We start from the raw sequence: 10,878 nt of genomic DNA, 5'->3' as shown, positions 1-10,878 counted from the left end.
GAGGTGAGAAAACGGAGGGAAAAAAAGGTTTTCTACAAATATGTCACATGCGTTCTTCATTTTTATTTTCATTGTTATTCAAAATTAGGAAGACCTAGCTTGCATAATGGCTATCTGGCATGGGATTTGTCAAAAAGTGTTTCATTATATCCCTTATCCTTATGTTTCGGTTTTAATAGAAACAACCACACAGATAAATTATACAAGTGGATTTTCAGTAGCACATTTCAACTCCATGCCTCTTTTTCTAGCAAATTTATAATACATTTCAGGCCCAAACATCTCAATTAAAGGACTTTTGTAAATGAATCTGACAACAATTAATTAATTATCATTGATTCATCCACAGCATTTTTTGCTGAACATAATTCAAATTATTATTTCCTATATTATTATGAAGATCCAAAAAAGATATTATCTTAATAGGTTCTGGACAAACATCATCTACTAAAGTTATTGTAGAATTAAATGATAAGTTTATGCAGTCTGTATTATACTAAATAATGGGATCCTTCTGAGTTTAAAAGTCTTGGAGGATGGACTCAAACTCATGAAAACTCTCCTCTTTGTGCAATCTTGAGTTCCATTCCAGTATGTAGTGATGTGAGGCACTAATTCTTCCACTGATGGGGCTGTACAGAGTTGCAGAACAATGACATAAAATGTCAGGCAGAGATGTCAAGTCAGTGATAGTTATTCTCCTTTCCAGTTCTAAACTTGGGAGGAATTAGCTCAGCTTTGTCTTGAGATGGTGTTGTGCCCCTATCCTGCACAAGCCTATACATCAATGCCTTATTCTGATGGGTACATAAACTGTCAGTAATATGGTATGGATGTGTACTTCATGCTAATCACCCGAGTTCTTAAGGTGTCTGGATCCTTGTTTGTGCTTTCTGGCTCTCTGACAGTAGTTGTGCCAGCAGAGATGCACAAATGGTTAGCTATCTAATTACATTCCTGGAGAATGGGATCTATGAGCATCTCAGAGCATTTACTCAAAAGGGTAAATATTAAGGATTAATTTGCAATAAAAGCAGAAGAAAGGAAAGTCATAGAAGACTAAATGTATTAAATTCTTGAGGTCTGCACTGGTCTGAAATTGAAGATGTAAGTCAAAGAATATTACTAGAGATGAATATTTTACACAGTTCAAGACAAGTATTACAAGCCAAGGTGAAACTTAGATGTAGCTGGTAAGATATATCGAGGTTGATGAGAAATCATTATGAACATTGTATTAATATAAAGAATGCAAAAGAATGGGAAATGCCCTTTGTGCAGAAGGAATTTAGCAAGCAGAAAACTAAAGAAGGTATTTAAAACCTGTGTACCAAAGGTCAAAACCTTGTAGCTGGTTAGCTCAGCTGTCATAGCAAAGACAAGAAAAAGGAGTTTAAGGCTTTGTAGCCATTCAGTTTTACAATTTTTATTAGAATGTGATCATCTTCATCATTTTATGCACCCTTCCATTGAATATTTACACATCTCTTTGAAACAGCCTCAGATTTGCTGGCATTTGCTTTTAAGAAGCTGTGGAGAACAAGATGGCTATCAGACAACAGTCAAAAAAGCAAATTAAAAGGGTTCTTTAAAGAAGTGCCTTCAAAAATGAGAATGGGTCAGAAAGGGATCAGAAAACTAAACTCCTGTTTTCCAAATCTCAATTTCTAGAAAACACAGGAACAGATAATTCAGTACACTGTTTCTAAGCACCTAGATGATAACAAGAAGATGCATAGCAGACTGCAATAGATTTGACACAAGAAATCATATAAAGCCAAACTATTTTTAGGAAGCAATCCTTCTGCTGCAATCAGCAGTGGGTAGGTATAAGCAAGGCATTCTAGGCTTCAGAGCACTGATGATGGAAAAAACAGGAAAGACTGATTTGAAAGATAGACAGAATAGTAGAGAAGTGAATGGAGAACTCAAAACCACGGAGTAAAATTGAAAGAATAGTAAGGGTAAAAGTAGAGTTTAAAAAAAAAAATACAGGGAGAAAATGTATGATGGGAATCAAATAGCTGATAAAATAGAAAAAAATACAGAACAAAATAAAGCAATTTTTTTTCCATGTTTACAATGAAGTGGATTCACTATAAGAAATTATAAGCTTAAATTTCAGTAAGAAAAACTAATTTCACATCTCCTAAATCTAGACTAGTAAAGTCACTGACATAGATTAAGTGTGTAGTTTCCATCACAGACAGACTCGGCTAATGGTCTAAGAATGGATTTAGATCGACATCTGCCACAATTGACAAGTTACAGATTGACAAGTTATGCTTGTGGGTGATGGGATGTCTGGATGTTCCCTTGGGATTTTCTCCTGCAAAAAAAATTTTGAATTTTTATCATCTGCAAGGGCCACATCGTTATATTTGCATCAACTTCATGTGTTAAAGCCTTTCATTTGCAGGAAGGGGGTCAAGCACTTTTGATACAGTTTTCAGGCTGTGCATTTCTTTGTTTTCCTCAATCATTTTTCAGCATGTCTCCTCTGTTACATTAAGATGTACATATAAACTCTTCTTCCAGTGCAACTCTTGGCATCCCCACTGCAGATTCCAGCACCTTTTCATATAATACACGTATTGTGTGTATTCTTCCCTTTTTTTCCTCTGTTTTCCACATGCATTTATGACCATCACTTAATTTTGGATGTGTATATTGCCAGTGACATCATCTCCCCTACCATTCTTCTGTGGACTCCACCAACTAGCTGGCTTTAATGTTTGAAAAATGTATTTCTGAATACTTGGAAAATTTATCATATTTTGAACTTTGAAATTGAGAAGACACTTTTTTCTAATAGCAGCGATATTTCTTAACAGTACAATGATGAAAAGAGCTATAATTCAGAGTTTCTATGATCTTAGCTTAAAATTATGTAACCATTACCATTAGTATGATTCTCTTATCGCGACTGCAGAACTGGATTCCTTGTCATATCTTAAAGATACCATTGTTAAGCACATCAGTATGTAACAATGCAGATATACTTTCTGTGAGAAATGTACTTACATCTGAAGTACAGGAAAGAATAACTCAAGATACAAAAATTAGATCTTTGAAGAGTAGTGAAATTATTGAGAAAGAAGAAAACTTCTTAGTTCTGCATCTTCAAAATGCCATTTCAATCAAGCATCATTTTTTGCGCGCTTGAAGAGATGGAATTACCAACTCGTGTTAAGTCCTTGATCAGAATGAGGCTCTTAAACCAATTATGTGAAGATCAGAGTGCTTAAAATTATAAGGAATACATTTAGAATTATTAAAGGATTCAAATAGCTTGGTTCAGGCAAAATTACATATAATTGATCATTTAGTATGTGTTGTCAGGAGAAACTGCAGTCATAGGTGTGGAAGATTTTGTTTTATGGCAAATCACAACTTTTGTACAACCAAAACCTTATCAGAGCTTCCTTTTCTAAGAATTTTTACTGAAAATAAATTCCTACCACTTTTATTCCAATTCTAGCACTACAGAAAGATGCACCGTAAGTTAGAGTACTGAATTACATTACCCTGACTGATAAAGTGAAATGCAGATGAGGGAAAATCAAAATGGATTACCTGTATTGCTAGGTGAATGAAGACACAAAATAAGAGGTTGGGATGTTCTTCAAAAGTTTTAAAAAGAAAGAGAATTATTGATATATTATTATATATTTCATTTAAAAGAGATGGGAGAGGATAAATCATCAGGATTAGAGAGATCTCTTCTTTGCCAAAGGGCAAAGGGTTTTACAGGAAATTAACATTAAGATTGACAAACACAAACTGGATTGTCAGAAAATGATTGTATAAGGGACTGACTCTATAACCCTTCTGAGAATAACATGACTGTTTTATTGATTCTTACTTAGCCTCTGTCCAGTCCTTCCATCCTTTGCTTTGAATGTTATGATTCATTTATTAGAAAATATAGTATTATTTTGGGTAGGTTGCATTTTCAGTCAGGCACATAAATCCTAATCTTGCAGTCATCCTCTGTTTCTCTCTGTTGATAAGATTCTCATTGATTTCAGCTATACAGGTTTAGGGACAGAATGGTACGTATTACAAAGTGTAAGATACAGGGTAGTGGATTCAATTCATACTTCACTACCAGATTAGGAACAAACTAAAAACTTGGTAGGATCAATCACAATCTCAATGTCACTTTATGTGAAGAGATGTGAATATATTTCTGCTTATCAAATCCAAGAATGTCTTGATGGACCTGGATCTAGTTTCAGGTCTGAGAGTAGCTGTTTTTACTGCGATGGACACTTTCAGATGCTGTGTTAGGAGTGCTGTATTCCAGTCATGTACCTCTAGCAGCCTTGACTTCCACCCAGTCTCTAACACATCCCACCAGCAGAATCAGGAGGGAACAAGGATATGTAGGGATAAGACAGAAAGTCAAGGAGACAGCTTTTCAATTGTTCTTGTAGACAAAAAAGGCCTGAAGTTAGTTAAAAATGTTAATTTCTAATGTGAATAGTGAGAAATGAAGATAAATACTGGTAAGAATGTTTCTTACTTCCCTTAGCTAGGCTCCACTTCATTGTAAACAAAACAGTGTGTGCCCCAACCAGCAGAGTAGGAATGGAGAGCAGTACAGTCAGTCATAGTTTCTCTTTGTGGTTCCTTCTCACAGTCTCTCTGATCTGGCATGGATTCTCCAAGGGCCACTGTTCTCCAGGAAGATGTACTCTACCATGGGTTCTCTACAGGCCACGGTTCCTCTGGATATGACCATCTGCTTTTTATGGAAGATCTGTGGGCTGCAGTGAGCATCACAGGTGCCTCCTCCTTTCTCTGACCTTGCATTCACTCTTTCCTCACTCTATCTGTTCCCACCTCCTCTTTTGTCACTACCAACCTGTTCCCAGAGGCCCTACCAGCTTGGAGCTGGTTCTGTGAAGGGGTCACAGTGGGGGCAGGCCCAGACACCCAGATATTGCTGCAGAACCCATTGCAGACATGAAGAGCTCTGCTCAGACCTGGGAATAGAACAAATGCTGGAAAGTCGGTGAAATAGGTCAACGGGCTGCAGATTGAACTCAAAATTAAACATGGAGTAAGCCATGCCGTGGAGGGAATTGAACTAGTTATGCAGCTCTCACATTTCTAAATTAGATTTAACTAGTTCGGGAAGAACAGGGGCTGTCCCTGCAGCCTGAGTCCACGCACGGCTGCAGCGCCAAGTCCACGCGGGCAGAGTAGAACGCAAAGCGCCTGCAACAGGGAAAACGCAGGCAGCATCACAGTGCACGCGTACCTTCGGCAGCACTCAGAGCCCCAACCACGGGAAGCGGTATCTTGAAATCACTTAAAGTTTATTAAGACCGCAGCCGTCCAAGAACTGTCGCAGACTCAGTTTGGGAAGCGGGGCAGCGGTACAGCTGGAGCGGAGATGCCGTCGGAGGGCAAGGGCCGGGCAACCCTCAGTACCCCCCTCGGAGCCGGGAGCCGAGCGAGCCGCCCCCCCCGGGGCGCAGACCGTTAGCCCAGGCGTGGGGTGGGGTGGCGAGGGGCGGAGCCGGAGGCGGGCGGAGCGCGCAGCGCAGCGCGGGGCTGCAGACGGCGGCGCGGGCAGGGAGCGGGGCCGCCTTTCCGGCCGCGGCGAGGAGCGCAGTTGCGGGGCTTGCGGCAAGGTGATGGGTTGGGCGGCTGCCGCGGCCTCTCTCTCCGTCTCTCCAGCTTTCCCCGCAGCCCAGCGACTCGGGCTCCCTTTCCCGCTTTTCCTCCCTCATCTCTGCCCCTCTCGGGTGGGCGCGCTGCGCCCGTCCCCGCCGGCAGCTTGCGGGTGGGTAACCGCTCCTCGTGTCTCCTCTCGCCCAGATGCTGAAGGCGGCGGCCCTGGTGTGCGTGTGCGCGGCAGCCTGGTGCAGCCCGGTGCTGGCGGCGGCGGCCGGGGGCAGAGCGGACAACGGCAATTTTCTGGACGATAAACAATGGCTCACCACCATTTCCCAGTACGACAAGGAGGTCGGGCAGTGGAACAAATTCCGAGACGTAAGTCAGCCTTTGCCGCCCCGCAGTCGTGGCCCGAGGGCAGAGACGAGGGCTGGGGGCGATCGCAACTTTCTCCTCCCCCCGCCTGTCCCCCATCCCTAGTGTTATTTTTGCTCCTTTAATTCCCTATGATGCCCGGGCACGGCGGCGGGAGGAGGGAGCTCTGGCCGCGCAGCTCCCGGTGCGCTGCCGCCGCTGAGCGGCGAGTACGGCCCGATGTGCCCCGGGATGTGCCGTGCGGGGCGCCGCACTTGGAAAGGGGCTGCGTGCTGCGTTCGCCCGTGTCTCTCGCCCCGTGCCAGCAGGGCTGGGGCTGCTCCTCTCCCGGGCGGGGCTTACGCGACCCGCCGCCGCCGTGCTCACCTTGCGGGCGGCCTGGGGGTGTGAGAACGGCGAGGTCCATTGAGCGAGCTGCGGGAGTCGGTGACCGGAGCGCCGGAATGCGTGGAGCCTCTCTGACCCGGAGCTCCTCGGTTACGAAAGCCGGCGCCTGCAGGTGGCCCTCGTCCTTGAGGGTGTTTCGCTATTGTGCGTGGTTTGTAGCGAGTTTAGTAAAACGGAACGGATTTACAATGTATCGCTTCTTGTAATGAAAAATGTTTTCCCTCATCGTCCGGTGCTCTGTGCTCCTGCGTGTCTGCTTCAGAAATCTGAATTCTAAGCGGGAGAAGTAATTTTCTTCTCAGCCTCCCTGTGTTGCTTATTGGGATCCTTGGGTTTGGTTTGCAACTTCTGTGTCAACAGGTTTCTCGGTGGCCGCGGTTTGCTGCAGGGGACTGAAGGCAGCAGCTCTGAGAAGCATCAGCTCTGCTTACAGGGCTGGAGTGCGCTTGTGGTCTTCCTGTTCTACAGCTTTTTACGTATCCCACGTGTGGGATGCAAACTTGGTTATTTGTGTTAAGTAACCAGGGAAGAAGAGTTACTGTTAAAGTTGTGGGAGAGCAATTTCCACAGTAGTTCCCATTAAACAGAATTTCAGTATTTGAGAACACTTACGTTAGTGGTCTGGTACCTCTGTTTGGATCGAGTAGCTTAAGATGTAGAATGCATGTGAAAAATGGTCAGCACTGTACTTTGGGACCTTTCTTTTTGGTGAGGGGAAAAAAAAAAACAACAACACAGCATGCAGTGCTACATAAATATTTTAGGATGAAACGCTGCTGCAGAAAAGCACCAAAATAAGTGCGCGAGTTATGTTTTATAATTGGGCAAAGTCATTTATGCAAGGACTGCCCTGCAAGGCTGAAGAGGCTAAGTGCTGTCTAATGCCTGTCTCCTGGGTGCCCGCTGACATACACTGTAGTGCTGGATATTAGCCAGATAATTTATTCTGTGACAAGTAGGTGTCCCCAAGGGCTTTGGGAGTGACTGCTCTGAGAAAGTGCTGCATACTGATTCTTCGGAAGCCACTTACCTTATTTATTTCAGCGCTGTGGAAGTTTTGTAAGACTGGTACTTCAGAGAGGAGTCAGCTTGTACTTCTTATGCAGAATTCTTATATCCTATTGATTACTACTTGAGGTGGAGTATTTACATATGATCCTCATACTCCACAAGTTTATCCCTTTTACAGCACGGATGATTTTCAGTAATTCATAGCTGTAAGAAAATAAATGAAAATTATGAATTAATCTGCCTGCACAAGCATTTGCTCTAGAAAAAAATAAGTATTTTAAGATGTGCCGATCAATTATCATCTGTAAATATAACATGGTGGAGGCATTTTATTAACGTTCTATAGTTTATACAGTTAGTAAATCTTCATTTATGACTGTTATTTGTTGGTTTTGAATTTGTGGGGAAGCAGCTACCTTGCAGAGCTGAAATAAATGTATGACAGACCCGTGTTACTAATTTATTCTCTGTTCGCTGAACAGGGTGTTTTGTGGGCTTTAAGTACCCTACAGATGCATGCGTGAGATGGAATTCTGGTGTGAAAAGAAGTGTTTAACGGCTTAACTTCAGATTTAACTGACAAGACTGATTAATGTGGAAGATAATGACCCTGACTTCTGGCTCATTGGCTCAGTGTCTTAAGAGTTTTAGGTCACGGTGAGAAAGAGTATAGTTATTGAGAAAGGAAATCCTTACAAAACCTAAGCCACAATATGATTACTTATTATGTTAAATTTAAAGCAAAACTAAAACCCAACAACCTTAATGTTCTATAAAATGTCAGGCTTGCCAGTGAAGTCTGATATTAACATGATACTAATATTAGCAGACATCTCTTCAGTACTGTGTTCAGGCAAAACTGTGATGACTCTTCAGCTCTCTTGAAAGATCTTGATCATTCTGACAAATCTTTTGAAACTAATGAAACAAATCTAGGCAAGGATTTTGCTTTGCTTTGCCTCACTATGGATCAGTGGGAAGCTGGGTGCTCGTTAGAGACTGTCTTTTCACATCTTTTTCTTGTGGAAGAATGAAGAATGGGCTTTTAAAGATGAGACTTGGTGGAACAAGTGCAGGGGGAAGTGTGTTTGTCATGTCAGAGATCAGCTCCTCCAACTTGTACCTGTGAAGTTAACACTGAGTTATGAGTTCTGTTTATTTTTTGCCCATAGGTGCTTGGTAGGAACATATTTTAAACCCATCTGATTGTCCCTGTAGTGCAGTTGCTGAGTACCAGCAGCTCTTTAAATGAATAAGTCTTGGAGTTGACGGATTTTCTTTGAGTTTTCAGACTGCCTGGTTAGGCTGCTTTGGCTGCAAGTAGGATGTCTTACCCCTGTACATATGTTCCTTGTTGGTATTTCTAGTTCTTTAATAAATGCTGTACTGATGGGGTCTTATTTCACCTTTTGTTATATTGATTATGCTTTGTGGTCTCATCTATGAAGGTTGGACTAGATATATATTTTATATTGAAAAAACGTAGTTTTTCAAAAGTGAACATTTGGTAAATAGTGTTGCATGGCTTTTTTCATGTGTTCTTCAAGCAAATTGTACAATAAATGTCTTGCATGCTAAATTTCACTGATGAAGAGGACCATTCTTTATTTCTTATTTGACTGGCTTAATAGTGATTTTTAGTTATTCATTTCACTGGGGTGATAATTTAAACTTATGAATCAAGGATGTGTTCGATATTTTGAAAGAAAACATGCTTGTCAGATGAAAACAAACTCCAAGAAACTCAATAGCACAGTTACACAGGGTGACTGGTACATGCCGTGCTATTTATTTGAGCAGTGAAAACCGAAAGCTTACTTACATTTACCTCTTAAAGAAGTTGTTTTTCTTTTAATAGTAATGAATGAAGAAAAGCTTCCTAAGAAGTTTCTGATCCTTGTGGCTGTGGTAAAATATTTTTCTCCTGTGTAGTCCAAGGGATCCAATCTGCCTCATTGCTGGCCCTCACTTTTCTTTTACTATGGACAGTATTTATTGTTTCTTAGTTATTACTTAGTGATTCTTTATATATTACTTGTGAGTATTGACTACCCGCATGTTCTTGCAGCATGTTCTTTGGTCCACATCTGGTTTTTTGTCTGTTTTGGTTTTTTTTTCGTTTTTTCTTATTGCTTCTATTAATCTTTTGCAGTACATTTATAAGAAGATGATTACTGGCAGCTTTTGCTGCCAGTATGCAATTAATGCAAAAGGTGGTTATGTCATATAAAAAATTTAGTATCTTTAAAGGTACAAACTGCTGAACTTAGTTGTGAAACTAGCTGCTCCACAATCTGTTCAGTGATAGACTAGGGTGATAGGCTTTTTTTTTTTTTCTTTTTCAGTTTAAAGTAGATCTTTTTTAATGTAGTTATGTTGCTTCTGTCATCCAGGACTCAAATATAGCCAGCAGCCAGTTGTGCTCTTAAAGTGAGCTTTTGCTTGAAAATAAAAGGATTGCATATAGTATGTAGGTCACTAATATGCATGTGATAGAAGGGAAAGGAATGAAGAAAAAGATAATGGAAGTATTTTAGAGAAGGTCACTCTTCAGGATTGGGTAGCACTCATCAGTCTTTCATTGCTAATATTAACTCATTCATTAGCTGTCAAAATTGGTTCATGAGGCTTATTTGTCCTGTCTTATGGTTCAGGGTAAATAAAAGATATCTCTTCTCCTGTTAGTGGGGGGTGAGGTCTTATACTACATCTTATACTGTATGTTTATAGAAACCTAGAAAAAAAAAATGAATTGCAGAGCAGGAACGATCAACTTCTTCATTAAGTTGCCATAGACTTAAGTTAGAGCAAGAGTGAAAGTACGAGCAACAATACTCTTCAAGTTCCTTTTTGTATAAGGGCACTGAGTCGTAGTACTAATTTTTTTTTTCCACAGGGCAGTTGATTATTTGACAACTGGTTATCAGCTATTCTGAAATGGTGTCAGTCTTTGTGAGGTGTTGTTTTTTTATTTGCTTTCTCCTTGAATTTACTTATTAATGTGGCAAAGGATGAAAAACATTAGAAACCTTGGAGATCTCATAGGAAGAATGAGAACCATCAGCAGTACTTTTGAAATGAACTCATAGAGTAAGAATTGACCATGGTTTTCTTAATGGTGAAATACAGGAACATGTTAAGGAATCTGCATGAAAACTAAGGAAATTTTAAGAAGCTTTATAATTGTTGAGCACTTGTCAACCGAATATGGGAAGTTGTATTGAGAATCTTTTCATTCCTTATGTATTTTAGATAAAGGCTTCTGATTTTTATATGTGTAGCTTTTGCTTGTTCTCAAATACAGATTGAATTTCTTTTTTATTTATTTATTTTGTTATTTTCCTCTAGTCTTTTTTTGCTTCTTGTTTCTCATAACAAGTGTTATTTGTCCATAGAGTTTGCTAACCTCAGACTATTGTTAATACTGAACTCTGTCTCTTGGAAGGCATTAGCTTGGAAGCTCTTTATATAGCTAAC

The 10,878-nt window shown here is 40.7% G+C and overlaps 1 protein-coding gene across 1 annotated transcript in view; it reads left to right on the top strand.

The window, feature by feature from the left end:
- The first annotated feature begins 5,567 nt into the window (after positions 1-5,567).
- The window catches only part of SPOCK3 (SPARC (osteonectin), cwcv and kazal like domains proteoglycan 3), a 133,849-nt gene continuing 128,538 nt past the window's right edge, over positions 5,568-10,878 (top strand). The window contains exons 1-2 of the mRNA XM_085544828.1: positions 5,568-5,645; positions 5,833-6,006. Coding sequence (XP_085400954.1) covers positions 5,833-6,006 — 174 coding nt within the window. The 5' untranslated portion in view covers positions 5,568-5,645. The remainder of the gene's footprint in view (positions 5,646-5,832; positions 6,007-10,878) is intronic.

Source organism: Coturnix japonica, chromosome 4 (assembly GCF_054131305.1).
Source record: "Coturnix japonica strain WE chromosome 4, WE-NBRP24, whole genome shotgun sequence".
Taxonomy (NCBI): Eukaryota; Metazoa; Chordata; class Aves; order Galliformes; family Phasianidae; genus Coturnix; species Coturnix japonica.
The sequence above is the reverse complement of the archived record's forward strand: the minus strand, read 5'-3'. Positions and strand labels throughout refer to the sequence as shown.